At 41.7% G+C, this 20632-nt stretch overlaps 1 protein-coding gene across 1 annotated transcript in view; it reads right to left on the reverse strand.

The window, feature by feature from the left end:
- csmd3b (CUB and Sushi multiple domains 3b) overlaps positions 1-20632 on the reverse strand; it is a 1683329-nt gene that overhangs the window by 201006 nt on the left and 1461691 nt on the right. Inside the window, exons 35-36 of the mRNA XM_078215503.1 lie at positions 4911-5035; positions 2910-3006 (exon numbers count right to left, since the gene is read on the reverse strand). Of these exons, the coding sequence (XP_078071629.1) occupies positions 2910-3006; positions 4911-5035 (222 nt within the window). The remainder of the gene's footprint in view (positions 1-2909; positions 3007-4910; positions 5036-20632) is intronic.

Raw genomic sequence — 20632 nt, forward strand, 5'->3', positions numbered from 1 at the left:
CCGAACCAGGCAAACTCAGTCCAACCCAGGTGAGATTAGTTGGCTGCCGACAAGGTTATCCTAACAATTTCCCAACACAACTCACTTTCTCTAAACAAAACTCCCAATTTGCTGTCAAGCTATGGGGCATTGTGCATCATAACTCTTTGTAGGTCGGTTTATGCTACTCAAACTTGATTCAATTTGGCATTCATCCTATCATTCTGGCAAAAAAAAACTTGGAATCTATATAAGCTTTGTGTCATTATGATTAAATGCTCACGAAATTAGCTTCAGGATGTCACACAAAATAGGCAATAGAGGTTCTTTTACTGTCCATTCCATTTTCTCCTCCATAATCGGGCAACTGTTAAAAGAGCCGCTGATTCACTCACGGCCATTGTATGGCAGTGCAAGGCCAATTTCACCAGCCCCAGAGTCACTGAGTTGGCTAGTAAGTATATGAGCTGTGTAGATCAGCGAAGTTTCACATTCAGTCTGTCTCCTGCTCTGAGTTTGAATGCTCTTGCCCAGGATGAATAGACAGTGAATGAGTGCACCTCAACAGGGAAGCAAAACTGAAAAGGTTCCCAATTCGTATTGCTGTTTCACAGCCATTGTTAGATGTGGCTGTTACGTTGACATCAGATGAAAACATGAGGCACTCCATTGCAAAATAGCTTGTTGATGTCCATTAATTTTTTAATGAGTGGCAAGGTGGCATAGTGCTTTGCGCCGCTGCGTCACAACACCAGGGACCCGGGTTCGATTCCCGGCTTGGGTCACTGCCTGAGGCGAGTCTGCACGTTCTCTCGTGCCTGCATAGGTTTCCTCCAGGTGCTCCGGTTTCCTCATACCGTCCAAAAGACTGGTTCGGTGTAATGGCCATGCTAAATTCTCCCTTAGTATACCCGGACAGGCACCGGAGTGTGGGGATTCGGGGATTTTCACAGTAATTTCATTGCAGTGTTAATATAAGCCTACTTGTGATATTAATAAATAAACTTTAAACTTTATTTTAATGGACTCAATCCTCAGCTTCTAAACTTAAAGGAAATACAAAGCTTTTGCAATCTGTGCATATAAATTAATCTTTAGCCAAGTTGTATTTCTGAGTGAATCTGCACGGTAATCCCCTTCATGACAGTCTTGTGATCATACTTGTTTAGACGGTTTATCCAGCTAATATGTCATTAACACTTCAACTAATCCACCCTGCTTTATTGTTTGGAGCTGCCAATGTTTTCGTCAACAATGACAAGCCTCAAAAAGGTGTTGCATCTGGATTGGTCCACCTTCAGCTCTGGGTCTGTGCTGGTGCATGTCCACCTCCCTAACAAATGATAGGCCAGGTGGGTTCCTTCAGGACAGAGACAGGGTTGTGGAGTCAGGAAAATACCAGTCCTAACAACAAAAAACAACACAAATCTAGACCTTTGTCTTTGTTATACCCTTGAGGACTCCCCACTCACGAGGGCAGAATTTTAACCACGATGCTCACAGCAGCGGCATCGGAAATGTGTGCCATTTTGGTACTCTCATTTTACCAGTTCCCATGCAATTACCATTAAAATTTAAAGTGTCGGCAGCCTGTAAGGGAGTAAAGTGACATCACACATGGGGGGCACAGGCAAAAATGACACTGCCTGCAGAAAAACTGTCGAGACCTCTGAAACGGGCTTTCTGATTTTCTCCATCCTCGCTGGTGGAGTAACGAGGTTCCTGCCCAGAAAGCTCGGGAACATAATTTCCATAAATTAGCATCTAATTAAAGAGCTTCCCTGATGTAGGTTTCTCCCATAATAAGCATTACCCACCTTGCCGGCACAACGTCACGTCAGTGAGGGTGGCACGGTAGTACTGTGGTTAGCACTGCTGCTTCACAGCGCCAGGGACCCGGGGTCGATTCCCGACTTGGGTCACTGTCTGTGTGGAGTTTGCACATTCTCCCTGTGTCTGTGTGGGTTTCCTCCGGGTGCTCCGGTTTCCTCCCACATTCTGAAAGACGAGCTGGTTAGGTGCATTGACCTGAACAGGTGCCAGACTGTGGCGACTCGGGGAATTTCACAGTAACTTCATTGCAGTGCTAATGTAAGCCTTACTTGTGACTAATAAATAAACTTTAAAACTTCACAACTGCTTTTCAAAAATAGCAACCAGGTCATGGAAAACAGGCTCTATTGCCCATTCTTTGTGACATCCTAAGTACAGCCATTGGGAGGAGAGGGACACGCCCTGGCAGTACGTTGGCACTGCTCCATGGCACCCTGGCACTGCAACAGTTTTGTTTTTTTGGTTGTTGCAGATCAGGGTGCTCTTTTGAAAGGACACATTGATCTATGGAGAGCTGGTGAACGCCTGCAGCTTTTTTTTACTCTAAGTGCCGTAGCTTCTGGTGAGAAAAGCTGGCTGTGCAGCCGGGGGAGTTGCACACTGTTTTTCTCGCCAGCGCTTAGAGCAAAAATCAGGTACTTTTGCCTATTATGTTTCGCACTCACTCTTTATTGAATTCAGTTCCAAAATATATGAAGCAGTGCACGTACGGTTAGACTCCACAATGCAGGAGTAAAAACTGCAGAAACTGCAAGTTTTGGTTATTTTTAAACATAGATTAACAGTTCCATTAAAATGGATAATATACTTTTTTAAAAAATGATGAATCTCTTTTATGAGGGGAAAAACCTGACAGAGTTGGTTACCTCAGCTACGGTTTAAGCGATCAGCATAAAATATATAATCTACGCTGTTGCAGTTTATGATAATCTTTCATCTCACTGGTGAGATTGCTGTTCTTTCATGGTTGCCCACTTTTCAGTTATTCAGGTAACAATTAACTAATCAAAAGAGAGGAAATATGATGAAGTGAGTATGACGCTTCATTTTTTGAATGTAATTATTTGATACAGATTTGTCTTATCTGACTCCCTTACCTGAAAAGCTCCCAAGTCTTGGGGCATTAGTATCAACTCCATCAAAGAAATCCAATGAGTCCCAGTTATGCTCGGTTGCAAAGCTGATCACTTGAACCTGGAGGACATGAATGCATTAATTTAGAAAAATACAAGCCATTCCAAGTGTTTCATAAAGTAAACTGACTGAGATCATTCCAAATACAGATAACTATAGGCATATTTGCATTTTGCTGCTTTATTAATTTATTTCAAATGTTAATAAACAACAAACAAAGAACAGTACAGCACAGGAACAGGCCCTTTGGCCCTCCAAGCCTGCGCTGATCATGTTGTCCTATCTAAACCAACCGCTTGTAGCCCTCTATTCCTCCTCTCTTCATGTGTAATTAATTTAGTTGATAAATGTATGAAAAATATTTTGTGCAAAATGTGATGAGTTATTAATGCAATCTAAGATTCTTGCAGCAATGAAATGTCAAATTTTGGTAAATTATGATGTCCAATAGGCCATTAGCCTTTCCACACATTCCAACATTCTACTGGATAACAGTTGATCTGTACCTCACCTTGGTCTTTATCCGCTTTTCATTTCATAGAATAGAATCATAGAATCCCTAGTGTAGAAGGAGGCCATTTGGCCCATCAAGTCTGTACCCATCAAATCCCACCTCGGCCCTACTCCCGTAACCCCACATATCCACCCCGCCAATCCTGACACCAGGGGCAATTTAGCATGGTCAATCTCCAACCCGCACATCTTTGGACTGTGGGAGGAAACCGGAGAACCCAGAGGAAACCCACGCAGACACGGGGAGAACGTGCCATCTCCACACAGACAGTGACCTGAGGCTTGATTTGGACGCGGGTCTCTGGCACTGTGAGGCAGCAGTGCTAACCACTGTGCTGCCCATGTCTGTATCCAACAAAAATCTATTGATCTCAATCTTGCACATTTTAACTGATTCAGCAATAAATAGTTCATTTTGCAGGGGAGGGGGAGTTCCAGATTTCCACTGCCCTTGTGATAAAGTGCTTCTTGATTCCACACCTAAATGGCCTTGCTGTACTGCTAAGATAATGCCCCTTTCTATATTATCTCATGACACAACACAGAATAAATGCAGAATGACCATCAAATCCCTTTATCACTTTACTGCTGATACAGAAATAATTACAAAGGACTGGATGAAGCCTCCGCTTTACAAGCTTTCTCTGAACCTTTGGGATGAAATCTGATGACAATCTTCCAAAATGGAATTTCTACTAATTCCTTATCACATCGCTGCCTGGAGTTAAAGAAAGACATACTGTAGGGTTCAGATTGTAGAAGCGTTTCTGCTGGAAACTTGGTGTTGTGCACATCGAGTCAGTCTTGGGTTGCCGCCATTACGTTCAAGGGGATTTATTTTGTTAAAGACAGAACAGGAATGCCAGATAGGGCAGAATATAATGAGCATCATTGGAGTGCAGCAACAGAGGAATAAAGATGTTAGGTGGCAAATGAATATGGAAATAGCTCTGTTTTTATGAATTGAGATAAGACAAGGTCCATGTTTTGCACATATATAATAAAAGGGTGCAGTTAGATTGCCTATTTGAGCATCAAAAACTCATATCAATGGCACCAGGGGACAATTTTATAAATTACGCCTTCCTGTGCAGAATTTCTTGTGAAACACTGTCCAGGAATACAAGAGAGAGAAAAATAATGCCAGGCTATGCAAGGTTTCACATTGGAAGCCATCTTAGAGCTAGACTAAGCGACAGATGATGTTCAAATGTAAATTTTGCGGTGCAGCACCAGGGCTTATAAATGCCGACAACAGAAAGCATTTCTTTCTTTCACCTCTACATTGTGACTATGAACTCTTACAGTTGGATTAAATATCAGCAACACTGCACTGTGTCACATGAGCACAAGTACAGAAGAAACTAAGATAGAAACAGAGGCATCTGTTCTAAATAATTGGAATTGGATGCAGCTAAATAGAATAAACAATGCAGAAATTGGAGCCTTACTTGTATACCAGCACCTTCAGGCACCATGATTTTCCAGATGCAGTTCAAATTGTTATCATATGGTTCAGGATAACTTGGAGACAGAATGCTCCCTCTGCGCTTTGTTAAAATTCCACCACAGGGCACTGAAAGAAAACAGAAATGCTGAAACTAAAAAGTGGCCCTGACAGTAATATTAGTAGCAGGGAACAGGGAAGACATGCTGCTGCTTGACAACCGCTTATCGAAGATTTACTAAAAGAGCCATGAATAATAGAGCAATTGTACTGTCTGGAGGGATGCGAGAAACATTCGGGATTTCTTATTCATTCTCTTTGAATACTTGTAAGCATTTCAGGAATGGAAAGTGCAGTTTTCTTATGCTGTCAGAAATCAGCAAACCTGGAACCAACACTTTTAAAAATATACGATGTAACCTCTGATTGTGCTCTTCAACTTAATAACTAATTGAAAACAAGTCTGCTTAATAAGTCTATTAAACTACATTCAATAAAGTATTGAACTTTACAGCAACCCACTAACTAAGCCAATATTCCAAGCAATGAACATAAAGTGATACACTCTTATTTGGTTAAAGAAAATACAGCGATTGTATTACAAATTCATCAGAACTCTTAGGAGAGAACTTTAGAGGAGATCTGGCCATTTCACTGCAGGTAAACTCAATTATTGATGTTGTGCTCAGCCTTAGTTTACCCACACCTGCAAAATGCTTCAGGTAAGTTATACACTATTATGTTTCACTCTGTCACTAAAGAACAAGAACTGATCTGCAATCTGCAACTGTCATCCACGCACGAGCCACTTATGCCTTTCCTAGACTGCTTGCCACTAATAAACTTCAATATTGGAGCAATTACTCAAAAATAAAATTCTCCCTTTTCTTGTTTTGAAATTCCAGTTTCATTCAAATTGAAAGGACACCACACATGCATCAAGAGAATTAATGATATTCAATGTTCAAGATGGTCATTGGGAATTGGATTTTGGAAACTGTAAAATGCCGGTGAACTGTAGAAATGAAACTGGCTCAAGGTCAAGAATCTTCATCCACCCGATAAATGTTGATACAATTCTTCCACCACACATGGTTGTGGAGAATAGACATATTTTATCCACTGCTTCTCAGCTCCATATCAGCAGGGAGACCTCATCTTACTTACTGGCACAGATAGGCAGAAAAAGATTATTGTATTCTTTCTTAAAATGAGAACACAAAATTCAAAAATATGTGATTCACTACATAACCGCAAGTAACAGAAATTGTAATTGATGACGACCAAACATTTTGCCAGTTTGTTAAATGTATGCGTTAGAGATGTCTTGATTACTCGAGATTCAGTCACTGGCAGCAGGGAATATTGAATTGCCCCAATAATGGGAGATAGATCATGTTACATGCACACATCATTAATGTTTTACCTTTAGACAGAAAGTGCATCAGTACCTCAATCCCTATGAACTGGGCTGGCTTTGGATCTTTTTAAAGTAGATTTTAAAGGTCTAATTTGGTCCCAGCAATCAGTTTAATGATCTGCTTCGTTAGCTGAATGCTTTAAAAGAAAAAGGTTTGGAAAAGGACTCGAGGGGGGATTTTAACTTTCTTTGCCTGGAAGAAACAAAGGATAACATCCAAGCACCACGTCATTTCCCAGCTCATGGGGATTTTAACTTTTCCCCTTTACCTGAGTGGTTGAGAAACCTGCTTGACTGAGGAAGAAGCCTCATAAATATCTGCAAGTCCGGCCATCACTTAAATAAGACCCTACTCTAATTTTAGCAGTTTTTAATATCCACAACAAATAATAGAACCAGATTTTCCAGATGACAAGCAACTAAAATAGCCCAGCTGCCAAATGAATCATATTCCAAAGTTTCATGCCCATTACAAGAAAATTCGGCAAATCAAGCCAACAAATTTTCCTCATGGATTTGCGACGAACTACTGTTTGCTCCTTCAACTGTTTGTCCATGGTGTCCGACTGGAGCATTCTATTACCCACTTGGTGTTTTGCGAAAGTGGCTGGGACATGGGAGGTATCTCTGAGGCCTGCTAAGTCTTCAATAAAAGTTAACGATGATGCATTTTGATCAAGAGTTTCTTGTTCACTTAGCCTGTTAAGAATTTTCACAGTAACTTCATGTAAGCCTACATGTGACACTAATAAATTTTAAAAAAGCATGCTTTCCCTTTCACAAATCCATGTTGACTCTGCATAATTACTTTGAATTTATCTAAGTGTTCGGCTATAACATCTTTAATAATAGCTTTGAGCATTTTCCCTAAGAACAATGTTAAACTAACTGACCTATTGTTCCCCGTATCCTGTCTTCCTTCCTTTTTGAATATAGTAGTTATAATCACTATTTTCCAGTCTAATGGAACTTTCCTTGAATCTAGTGAATTTTGGAAAATGAAAATGAATGTATTGACCATCTCAGCATGAGCCACTTCTTTTAATACCCTAGGATGAAATCTATTCACACCTGGGGTCTTGTCAATCCTCAGTTCCAATTACTTGCTGAGTGCTACTTTCCTGGTGATGGTAATTTTCTTAAGTTCCTCCCTTCCTTCCAGTTACTGACTTCTAGCCATTTCTTGCATGTTGCTTGGTTCCTCAATAGTGACACCAATGCAAAATACATGTTCAATTCATCTGCTATCTTTCTATTTTCCATGATTCCCTAGACACACTTTCTATAGGACCAATACTGTGTTAATTCTGTGGGTGACACGGTAGCACAGTGGTTAGCACTGCTGCTTCACAGCTCCAGGGACCTGGGTTCGATTTCTGGCTTGGGTCACTGTCTGTGTGGAGTTTGCACATTCTCCTCGTGTCTGCGTGGGTTTCCTCCGGGTGCTCCAGTTTCCTCCCACAGTCCAAAGATGTGCGGGTTAGGTTGATTGGCCATGCTAAAATTGCCCCTTAATATCGTGAGATGCGTAGGTTAGAGGGATTAGCGGGTAAATATGTAGGGATAAGGGGGTAGGGCCTGGGTGGGATTGTGGTCGGTGCAGGCTCAATGGGCCAAATGGCCTCTTTCTGCACTGTAGGGTTTCTATGATCTACAGAAACCCTATCTGTCTTTAAATTTCAAACCATCTTTCTCTCGTACTCTATTTTCTTGCTCTCCTTATTAATCTTTTAGTTATTCTTTACTGCTTTTTGTATCCCGTCCAATCTTCTGATCTGCTTCCTACCTCAGCACAATTGCTTTTTTTCTTTAAGTTTAATACTATCTTTAACTTCTTCAGTTAACCATGGATGGTGGGTCTTCTCATTTGAAGTTTTCTGTCTTTTTGGAACATATCCATTCTGTTTATTCTGAAATACCCCCTTAAACGTCTGCCACAGCATCTCTATTAGCTTATCCTTAACCTAAACTGTTAGTTCACCTTTGCTAGCTCTGCGTGCATGCCTTTATAAAAGCCTTATTTAAGTTAAAATACTAGCCTTAGACCCACTCTTCTCTCCCTCAAACTGAATGTAAAATTGAATCATATAATGACCATTGTTATTGAGGGTTGCTTTCACTATGATATCACAAATTAATCATACCTCATTGCTCAACAGCAGGTTTTATACAGCCTGGTCCCTGGTTGGCTCCACAACTTGCTGTTTTAAGAAATTATCTCAAAAATGTTCCATGAATTCTTATCTAGGCTACCTTTGCCCATCTGATTTTTCCAGTCTATATGTAGACTAAAATCGCCCATGATAATTGCTGTACCTTTCAGATAAGGTCCCATTATTCCTTCTTTGATACCAAGTCCTACCATGCAGTAACTGTTAGGGTGCCTGTACATCACTCGCACAAGTGACTTCTTACCTTTATGATTTCTCAGCTCTATACAATTCGCTTTTACATCTTGGTTTCCTGAACTTAGATCATTCCTCTCTATTGTGCTAATATCACTTTTAATAACAGCTTCCTGTCCTTTCTAAATGTCACATGCCCTTCTGTATTTAGATCCCAGTCTATGTCATCCTGCAGCCATGTCTCTGTAATGGCTATTAGATCATACTTATTTATCTCTATTTGTGTTATCAGTATATCAAGTTTAAAGTTTATTTATTGGTGTCACAAGTAGGCTTGCATTAACACTGCAATGAAGTTACTGCGAAAATCCCCGAGCCGCCACACTCCAGCACCTGTCCAAGTACACTGATGGAGAATTTAGCATGATCAATGCACCTAACCGGCACGTTTTTCGGACTGTGGGAGGAAACCGGAGCTCCCAGACGAAACCTACGCAGACACGGGGAGAAAGTGCAGACTCCGCACAGACAGTGACCCAAGCCTGGAATCCAACCCAGGTCCCTGGCACTGTGAGGTGGCAGTGCTAACCACTGTGCTACTGTGCTGTCTGTTTTGTTTTGAATGCTACATGCATTCAAGTTCTGTCCTTTTATTATTTTTGTTACCACTAGTCTTATCTGCTGACTTACTCTTAGATTTGTACTCTGTCCCTTCCGATAACTGTCTCTATCTCACTTCCCAGATTAATACCTTCCCCTCTTGCCATGCCTCTACTGTTTAATCTCCATGCTCAGTCTTCTTATAGTTAAACCATTGATGAAATTAATTTGATTTGCTTTGATTGATGTGACCATGCAAAGCTATGTGGTGAATTGTACAGAAAGTGAAAGTTGGATGCTGCTAAAAGTTGAATGGGTGTAAGGAATTATGTGATAGAGAATTGTCACAATGCAGAATGAGAAAGTTGTGAGAAGACTTAAAGTACAAATCTCATTGAATCAGCATATGTAACTACTTTTACTAAAATTAAGTGATCATGTGTGTGTCAACTTTTGACGTGGAGATGCCGGCGTTGGACTGGGGTAAACACAGTAAGAGCCTGGTGTTGTTAAAACTCTTACTCAACTTTTGACGCCATCGCTCTGTAAGCTTCCTATCTTTTCATCTGCACCTGTGAGCTGGGCTATTTGTGGTGGCCTATATTCTAGGCCTATCCAAGTCATTTTGTGCTTTCTGCTCCCACGAGGACCAAATAAGGAGATCAGTGAGAGAGTGAAAGTGAAGTATTCATCAAATTGATTCAGTGCATCTGACAAGAGTGACTATCAGACACAACGCATCCCATTGCATGAGAAATGGCATGGTGGATGGAAAAATGGGGATGTGGTGAATTGTACAGAGGTGAAGGTTGGATGCTGCTGAAAGTTAAATAGGTGTAAGGAATAATGTGATAGAGAATTTTTCGCAATGCAGAGAGAGAGTTGAGAGAAGACTTAATGTACAATCCTCATTGAATCAGCACATGTAGCTACTTTTACAAAAATTTCTAAGGTACCATGAAAAACTGGCCATGAAATTTGCGAAAGACTAGGGACATGCCTATCTTTACTATGCAGGTTAGGAATGCAGAGTCTGAGCTTGCGATCTGACGCACCTTTAAAAGGTCTTCCTGAAATTGGGAACAGTAAGAAGGTGAGTCCTGAGGGAAGGAGCAGCGCTCCGAAAGCTTGTGATTCCAAATAAACCTGTTGGACGTTAACTTGGTGTTGTGAGACTTATCATTGTGCCCACCCCAGTCCAATGCCAGCATCTCCACATCATGAAATTGGGAAACCCTAGGAATGGGATCAGGAATCCCAGAATTAGGTCCCAGCTGCCATCTTCACCCCTTTACCTCATCTCCCAAGCACCATGAAAATCCGGCTCACTGTCTGTAGATTGGCTTTGAATTTAATCCCCTTCAAGTGCAAACCATGTCCTCCATTCTGGGAAAATTGAAATAGCCTTGCATGGCCAGTATTATCAGGTCTTGTTCGGATCCTAAAAAACAATCAGATCATTTGCCAATCTTTTATTTTTCTAGTGAGAGACTGGCCAATTTACATAATCGCTCCTCATCATCTAATCCTTCCATCCTTTCAATCATTCTGATTGCACTCTTCTGTATCCTTTCAAAAAGCTGCAAGTGTCTTTTTGTATTGTGGCAGCTGAACTGAACACACATGTATGAAAAGGGAAGTCATAGTGGGGAATTAGTACCAGGAAAAAATTTACAAAATTCTGCACTGTATGAAAGAGAACTGTAAAACTGAACAGACAATGTGATATAAGATAAAAGGGAACAAGAGGAAATTATAAAGAAAAACAACAAAACAGCACAAAAGGGATATTTAATTTATTACCTGAGGCAATGAGAAAATAGCTTCTGAGGGTGGGGAAATAGTGAGATTATTAAATGGTTATTTTGTGACTTCATGTTGTGGTGGGTGCTGGTCCCTGAGTTAATGAAGTATAAAGGAGAGAGTTGAGTTGAGATCTTTAATGTTGCAAGCGTGGCATAGCAAAACGATTTAGGAAACTTAAGGCAATATAAACTACAGACTATTTCTATTCAAAGATGCTGATCGAGATGGCTGAGAAATTGCAAGCATGACTGATACTTTTTAAGTTAAATTCCGATGGTCTGGAGTGTTATAAATGCAGTCTATCTCTTTAAAGTTAAAAAAAGGACTGGAATGAAACTTCTAAGTACAGAGATATGAGTCATGTCCCAATTGTGATGAAAGACTTTGATGATGGATAGTATAAGGGATCATATAAAAGGATAGCATGTGATTAAATATTCCCAGCATCCATTCTGAAGGGATAGTTTGTTTCTCATTAATTTACTGACATTTGTTTGAAGTAGTTATAGATTTTCTGGAAATATGTGAGGTTGTAGATTTTAGCTCGATGGTTGATGTAGCTATGCTCCTATCCATTTTCGATTTTACACTGGGAGATACTGCCTTGCTACTTCCATTTCCCTTTCACACCCTTCTTGTAAGTAGATCTTCCCGTTGCATCCTTCAACCTATTTCAGGAGGATAGACATTGAACTATCTGTTCTGCAACGTCGAAATTAGGAATGTTTATCCGGTTCTTCCATAAAGTGGCAATGATCATTGGAACGCAGCTCCACTTGAACATTTCCATGCTCGACACTGCTGAGGCTTCTAAGCCTGGATTTTCCAGAAATGCAGATCTCAGTGGCAATTGACCATTGTTGGAAGACAGAGTACACCCTTATTTATGATAACATCTGCCATATGGTAAGTCTGAAGGTCTAGTATGAATGTTCATGAATAGGTGGGTGCCACTGATAAGTTAAAGAGACTGCATGATTGACACTTTTATTAACGTGTAGTGCAGCTTTTTTTGTCAATGTATGAGTAAGTTATGAATGGATTACTTGTTTTCAAAATTAATTTTTCATACATTCCATTATACACTATGTGCTTCATTGGTTCTAGAAAGTTTAAGTAGGTCAGTGTGCATGAAAGTGTCATAATTAGGTAAAAAAGGCATGAACAGACATAGGGTTTGTGTGGAAATGACACAGCTTAACATCATGAGTATGAGGAGATGGGGCGGGCGGGGGGTAAAAGGGAAGAGTTTGGCCTAAGGAGAGCTTGGCACAGTGGACATAAAGAAGGTTTTTAAAAGGGACCCTCATGCAGATTAAGATTGACAACTCCTCTGAGGAGTTGTGAACCGTATGTCTTTAAAAACCTGGCCCGATTCCATGGAAATTGCAAAAAGGTAGGACAATGGAACGAGCCTGGTTGGGAATGCTGGGTAGAGGCTTTTGACAGGAACCTGTCTACACCCTTTAAAGGCATTCTGAAAAATCAGACAGCCTGGGAATTGGAATCAGTTAATCTGACTTAATGAAAATCCAGGCCTATAAATGGCCATCAACTAAGTAGATTTGTATATTATTGTATTGTATATTAATACATACATTAATGTATTAATCTATTTACTGTCAGATATATTTGAACTACATGTAGATTACTCAACCTACTTATTCATCTTAGAATAACAGCTTCATAAACTGACAAAATAGATTAATACACTGACAAAAATCAGGTCTCCAGTTTCTATGATGTAAGTAGAATAAATGTAAGCAAAAAACCTTTATTCTTTCCTCCTAAGACAACCCTTTCATCCTAGGAATCAACCTAGTGAACTTTCTCTGAACTATCTTCAACGCAGGTATATCCCTCTCGAAAGGAGGAGACCAAAACTGTACACAGTATTCTAGACTACCACAGTATTCTGTAATCTCCCCAATGCCCTGTACAATTCGAGCATGACTTCCCTATTTTTATACTCCATCACCCTTGTAATAAAAGCCAATGATCCATTTGCCATTAAAACTTCTTGCTGTATCTGCATGCTAACTTTTAAGGTTTCATGTATGAGGATACCTGATCCCTCTACACTTCAGCATCCGGTGGCCTGCTCCTATTAAAATAATACTTTGATCTTTTATTCTTCCCACCAAGGTGGACAACTTCACATTTCCACACATTATAGCCATCTGCCAATTTTCTGTCTACTCACTTAAATTATTCTCAATCCATTTGTAGACTCATGTTTCCTTCTCACAACTTGCTTCCCAGCCCTTTTAGTATTGTTAGCAAATTCGGCTACAAAATACTCGGACCCTTCACCCAAGTCACGATATAGGGCGAGACCGGAAATTCCCGCCCGAGTGGAATGGACATTTCCACTGTCGGACCCTCGCCTGCGCCGATTCCGTGGTGGGTGATGTGGTAGAGTTTTGGCTAAAGTTTGTAAATTGTTGAGGTTAATTCCTGTGGCAGCCACGAGTTACAGCTTGCATCCGCCCCCACCCCCTCACTGAAAATGATCCATTTAGCTTGACTCTATTTTCTGTTAGCTAATTCTCTGCCTGCGTTAATATATTACCCTAACATCTTGAGCTGTTATCTTGCAACAGTAATTTTTTATGTGGCACCTTATCGAATGCTTGTTGGAAACACAAATGCACTGTGTCTTTATTCTCCTTTATTAACCCTGCTTGTGACATCCTCAAAAAACTCCCATAAATTTGTCAAACAGGATTTTCCTTTCATAGACCACATTGATTCTGCTTGATTGTATTATGATTTTCTAACTGTCCTGCTATGATGTCCTTAATCATGGATTCCAGCATTTTCCCAATGACAGATGTTATTGGCTGTCTGGCCTCCAAGTTCCTGCTTTCTGTCTCTCTCCATTCTTGAATAGAGGTGCTACATTTGCAGTTTTGCTATCTACTATTCCCTCCCTGAATTGTGTGAATTTTGGGAGATAGGGAAGATTTGGCAAAGCAAACATATCCCCAAGCATACTCCAATACTCAGCTTTATTCTCATTATGAATAATATAAGGTGTCAAGGATTACAAAGGTCACTGCTCAGCCCTTGGTTTGTAATTTTTCTTTAAATAATCTATGTTGGAAGCAGTCAGGAGACACCCCTCAGCATTATTTTTCTGAGATTTTCAAACCCCTCCATTTGTAAGCAAGTATTCTTGAAAGACGTGCAGTGGAATCTACTTACAATGTAACTGTCTGAATTTTCTTGGAGGGGACAGCTTTGCACAGTGAATTCAAATTGGTAGCGAATGCTTGCACAGTTCTGAAGAGCCAATGCACCAGAAAGCTGCACAGCATCAGTTGTCCTTAAGTGGGTTTTAGTTTGCTGAGTTAAAAGTTCTGATGAAAAGACGCATGTTGACTATCAAGAAATCTGATCTGACACCCACCACACAAGTTGCGTTTTCCCCTATAATTACTTTGGGTCTACAATTTTGGTTTGATATATTGAGCTCAGATTAACGTGGCATGGGAAATTGAAACAGAGGCTTGTCCTTTTCACCAAAACAACAACTTGTATGCATACAACACCTTTAACATAGCACAATGTCCCAAGGCAGCTCACAGGAGCTGCCTTGGGACATTGTGCTATGTTAAAGGAACATTTAAGCAACATTTGACACATAAGGAGGATTAGGATAGGCAGCAAAAGCTTTGGTCAGAGGAGTGTCTTAAAGGAAGAAAAGGGGTAGACAGGGAAAGGATAGAGAGATAATTCCAGAGCTTCGGGTCTTAGTAAGGAAAGCATGGCCATCCAAAAAGTGATGAAAAATAGAGTTGTGCGAGGGGCTATAATTGGAGGAACATAAATCTCTGAGGATTACGGAGTGGAGAAGGTTTCACAGATAGGGAGGGGCAAGGCCTTGGAGAGATTCACAAACAAGAACAGAAATTTTAAAATCAAGGCATTGCTGTATCCTGTTCTAACTATAAATGCGAGGTGATGCATTTTGGTAGATTGAACCAGGGCAGGGCTTCCTCAGTTAATGGTAGGGCGTTGGGGAGAGTTACAGAGCAAAGAGATCTAGGGGTACAGGTTCATATCACCTTGAAAGTGGAGTCACGGGTGGACAGAGTGGTGAAGGAGGCATTCAGCATGCTTGGTTTCATTGGTCAGAACATGAATACAGGAGTTAGGACGTCTTGTTGAAGTTGTACAAGACATTGGTAAGGCCACACTTGGAATACTGTGTACAGTTGAGGTCACCCTATTATAGAAAGGATATTATTAAACTAGAAAGAGTGCAGAAGAGATTACTGGGATGCTACCGGGACTTGATGGTTTGAGTTGTAAGGAGAGGCTTTTTTCTCTGGAGCGTAGAAGGCTGAGGGGTGATCTTATAGAGGTCTATAAAATAATGAGGGGCATAGATCAGCTAGATAGGCAATATCTTTTCCCAAAGGTAGAGAAGTCTAAAACTAGAGGGCATAGGTTTAAGGTGAGGGAGGAGAGATACAAAAGGGTCCAGAGGGGCAATTTTTTCACACAGAGGGTGGTGAGTGTCTGGAACAAGCTGCCAGAGATAATAGTAGAGGTGGGTACACATTTGTCTTTTAAAAAGCGTTTAGACAGTTACATGGGAAGATGGGTATCGAGGGATGTGGGCCAAATGCGGGCAATTGGGACGAGCTGAGGGATTTAAAAAAAAAGGGAGGCATGGACAAGTTGGGTGGAAGGGTCTGTTTCCATGCTGTAAACCTCTTTGACTCTATAACTCAAGTTAAAATGCTGCTGTTTCACTTTGAGATAGGTCAAAACTTGAAGCATAAAATTTTTTTTTTTTATTTAAAAAAAAATACAGCACAAACAGGCCCGTCGGCCCACAAGCTGCGCTGGTCATGTCCCTACCTACCTAGGCTTATATATAGACTTACCTATAACCCTCAATCCTATTAAGTCCCATGTACTCATCCAGAAGTCTCTTAAAAGACCCTATAGAGTTCGCCTCCACCACCACTGACGGCAGCCGATTCCACTCACCCACCACCCTCTGAGTGAAAAACTTACCCCTGACATCTCCTCTGTACCTACTCCCCATCACCTTAAAATAGTGGTGGAACAGGTTGTCACCAGTGACGATTCAGATCCTGAATCAAATAATACATTTTCCAGCAGGCATAAGGCCAGTATTTGGGGAAAAAAATAACAAGTGACGCATGCGACTGTGTTCCCACCATGTTCATGTCCATCAGCCTTTCAACTATTACAATTTTGACAGTGTCGCTGCTGCACAACATTCGAAGAAACTTACAGCTCATGCAACCATCAAATGCAGTCACCCTCACCCAATGTGAAATTCATAAAAATAAAGCTTTGCCACAACCTTACGTCTGTGGAAGGTGGGAACAGCACTGACCTTAAATCACACTGAGAGAGTTATTAAACTTAGAAATATGAACATTGCCGTTAACACAGAAATAGAAACACATTGGGAATAAGTGGTTGGCAGGGTGGGCACTATGGAACACAGAACATAGAAAAGCTACAGCACAAACAGGCCCTTCACCCCCAGGTTGCGCCGAACATGTTCAAACCTACTAGGCTTACCTATAACCCTCTATCTTACTAACTTCCATGAACTTATCCAAAAGTCTCTTAAAAGACCCTATCGAATCTGCATCCACCACCACTACCGGCAGCTGATTCCACGCACCCACCACCCTCTGAGTGAAAAACTTACTCCTAACATCTCCTCTGTACCGACTCCCCAGCACCCTAAACCTGTAACCTCTTGTGGCAACCATTTCAGCCCTGGATAAAAGCCTCTGAGAATCCACTATATCAATACCTCTCAAGATCTTGTACACTCTATCAGGTCACCTCTCATCCTTCGCCTCTCCAAGGAGAAAAGACCTAGCTCTCTCAACCTATCCTCATAAGGCATGCCACCTAATCCAGGAAACATCCTTGTAAATCTCCTCTACATTCTTTCTATGGCTTCCACATCCTTTCTGTAATGAGGCGACCAGAACTGGGAACAGTACTCCAGGTGGGGTCTGACCAGGGTCCTATACAGCTGCAGCATTATCTCCCGATTTTTAAACTCAATTCCTCTATTGATGAAGGCCAGTATTCCATACGCCTTCTTAACCACAGCCTCCACCTGCAACACTGCTTTGAGCGTCCTATGAACCCGGACTCCAAGATCCTTCTGATCTTCCACACTGCCAAGCGTCGCACCCTTAATATTATATTCTTTCATTCTATTCGATCTGCCAAAATGAACCACCACACACTTATCTGGGTTGAAGTCCATCTGCCACTTCTCCGCCCAGTCTTGCATCTTATCTATGTCTCGTTGCAACTGCTGACATCCCTCTACACTATCCACAACACCACCAACCTTTGTGTCATCAGCAAACTTGCCAATCCATCCTTCCACTTCCTCATCCAGGTCATTTATAAAAATCACAAAGAGCAAGGGTCCCAGAACAGATCCCTGGGGCACTCCACTGGTGACCGACCTCCATGCTGAAAAAGACCCATCTACAACCACTCTTTGCCTTCTCTGGGCAAGCCAGTTCTGAATCAACAAAGCAATGTCCCCTTCACTTTACATCTTCAAAAAATTCAATTAGGCTCATAAGGCATGATCTGCCTCAGACAAAGCCGTGCTGGCTATTTCTGATCATACTATTCCTCTCCAGATGTTCTTAAATCCTGCCTCTCAGGATCTTCTCCATCAACTTACCAACCACTGACGTTAGACTCACTGGTCTATAATTTCCCGGGCTATCTTTTCTCCCTTTCTTGAATAACGGAACCACATCCGCAATCCTCCGGAACCTCTCCCGTCTCTATTGATGACACAAAGATCATCGCCAGAGGCTCAGCAATCTCTTCCCTCGCCTCCTCCAGTAACCTGGGGTACATCCCATCTGGTCCCGGCGATTTATCTAACTTGATGCTTTTCAAAAGCTCCAACACATCCTCTTTCCTAATGTCCACATGCTCTATGTGAACTTAATATACCTCACGTGCTTTGGGGGTCACGTTTTGTTTTGCAATGCCCTTGTGAAGGACCTTGGGGCATTTTATTATGTCAATCATGCTATATAAATATGAGTTGTTGAACATAACCCATTGGTTCAAAGTGTCCGAGCACAAATTTTTTCACACCCAAGCACAGTAAATTTGGGCTGGACCAAAAAAGTAACATTAATGACTTAGCAAAAGCTAAGGTAAAAAGAGATTCACAAACTGGAAACCTTTCACAAAATAAATATTCTCAGCCAGGAATAAGAACACAAGATTGCATTAATTACCATAGATACCTTAAATACCTGAGAGGGTTGAAGATTAGGAGCAAAGCACATTAACATTTAATTCAATTCCTGAACACAATGCAGCAAATCTTATTATGTTTTCTTTTAATATTATTTTCTCATGACAACAGTAAAAAATATATACAAGTAAAAAATTTGTGTAAGACAATGGGGTGGGGGAGGGGAGGGGGGTTGCCGGGGTAGGGGAGGGGGGTTGCCGGGGTGGGGGTGGGGGGGCGGTGGGGGGGGGTGATGATCTTACTGGCTCATCATGCCGGTCGATCCAGTGACGAGCCAGTGAGATTGCAAAGGAGGTGAAAAACCGGGTTCACTCCCAGTTTCTTCCCTCTCGCAACAATACCAGCATTGGTTGCTGGTGTGATCATTGTTGTGCCTGAGAAGGGCACGAGGCTGACCATAATATATAAATCTAAATTTAAATATTAGCGAGCCCAGGATGGAATTGTCTGGGCTCTCTTGCCTTAACGGCCTTAGCAGTGTTGGTCTTCACCGGCAAGGATCACGTTTGGGCCCCAGCAACAGGGACCAGACGTGATGGCCTCGCCGATGGGACCGGAGGCCATTGAGGCCCCTCAACAGGTGGTCGGGAGCAGGTGGGGGGGGGGGGGGGGCAGTGCCCTATGTGCCAGGGTGCCCAGTGGGCATCCTGGCACAGCCCACCAGTCACCAGGCAGTGCCAAGAGGTGGGGCCCAAAGGGAGTGGGTGGGGCCTGAAGGGAAGACTGTATGTGGAGATCTGCACACTCTGCAATTGAGGCTGACTGGGGTGATGAATGGGAGCCATGATCATGGTGGGGGGGAGGGGAAGAGGGGAAGTGATTCCCAGTGCACTAACTGTGTACACTTTACACAATGCACTGGGAAATCTTGCACATGTGCAATAGCGCCCTCTCGCAGCCATCAGCCAGCTTCCTGGTGTGAATAGACTCTGTCCACTCCCCCATTGGTGCAAATCACATTTTGTCTCATTTCTTTCACTCGGTGGCATAAGATTGAACTTTCCTCTTGCTGAAAAGATGGGCACCATTCTCTCCTGTTTTCATGCTCATTCGGCACTTAGAATTTTTTTGGTAAGATGCTGGCATCACTGGATGCCCCCCCCCCCCCCCCCCCCAACCCCACCCCACCCCTCCCCCCGCCCCCGCTCCCCATGTATCTTTTCATTTTGGTGCCCATTATGGCAACTGTAAACAGGGGTCTATGTTGCAAACATTCTTTCACAATAATAAATGAAACATCTGCACCAGCCAGCTATGAACACAGGGAGAGCTATTTGTGACTCCTGATCTCAAATGTCATGTTCATGGTTCAACAGTTAACTGCTCAAAACACAAGGAATTTTAACAAGGGCCTCATCAGCTGAATAGCTCAACACAAAACTATCACATGACTGAAACCTGAGCTTTTTGAATTACTTTTTACAGCTTTTGAGTTTCACCGTTAGTCAATGTCCAGCCTCAGAAGAGAAGCAGGACTCCAGATTATCAGCCTGCCTCTGTCTAGCATTTGCCACCTTACATTTAGCACTAGAAGTCAGTTTAAATTGCCTGTCCTCATCTACACTGTATTCTACTGGAATATTTGAACTTCTGTATCTGTGTCTACAAGATTATTCATCTCTAGATGCCTCCATCCATCATGGGAGTTATTGCTTTTTGAAAACCTTACTCATCTCCCTGAAGGAATACACCATTGGATTTCCTGATTCTGAGCTCTGGACTCACTTGTAACAATAATTTTTATTTTTCTCTGTTGTCTTTGCCCGGAATCCCTTTCTTTTCCTTATCCCTCTTTTATATATGAATGCAAAAAGGGGCAGACATTGCAAAGTTTGTGCGTGTGCAAAATAAACTAACCCTCTTATTTTACATTATCATGAGTTTGGTGTTGGGTTAATTATGAAGAATTGGATCACTCCAAAATTGAAGGGTGGGGGGAAAATACTTAAAAAGGGGAACACAAAAATTCAAAAACACCTTTCCGTTTATGGACAGGTATTGTGGAGAGAAATCAGCGCTGTTCTAAATTAAATTTCCTCCTGTCTATAGCAGAATGGTAAGAAAATCATGAGGCAGAAGCTATCTACACTGCTTATAATTTCAGGTCAGTAAGTTTCAAAATGGAAATTGTGCAATTTGATCGCAATTCTGATTGGGGTGAGGGGGAGAATTTCTGGAATTTCCAAGGATTTATCTCTAGTTCTCTTCAGTTCATCTGCATGTTGCTCTTTGATGATATTATCCAC

The sequence above is a fragment of the Mustelus asterias genome, chromosome 7 (assembly GCF_964213995.1).
Source record: "Mustelus asterias chromosome 7, sMusAst1.hap1.1, whole genome shotgun sequence".
In the NCBI taxonomy this organism is placed as follows: domain Eukaryota; kingdom Metazoa; phylum Chordata; class Chondrichthyes; order Carcharhiniformes; family Triakidae; genus Mustelus; species Mustelus asterias.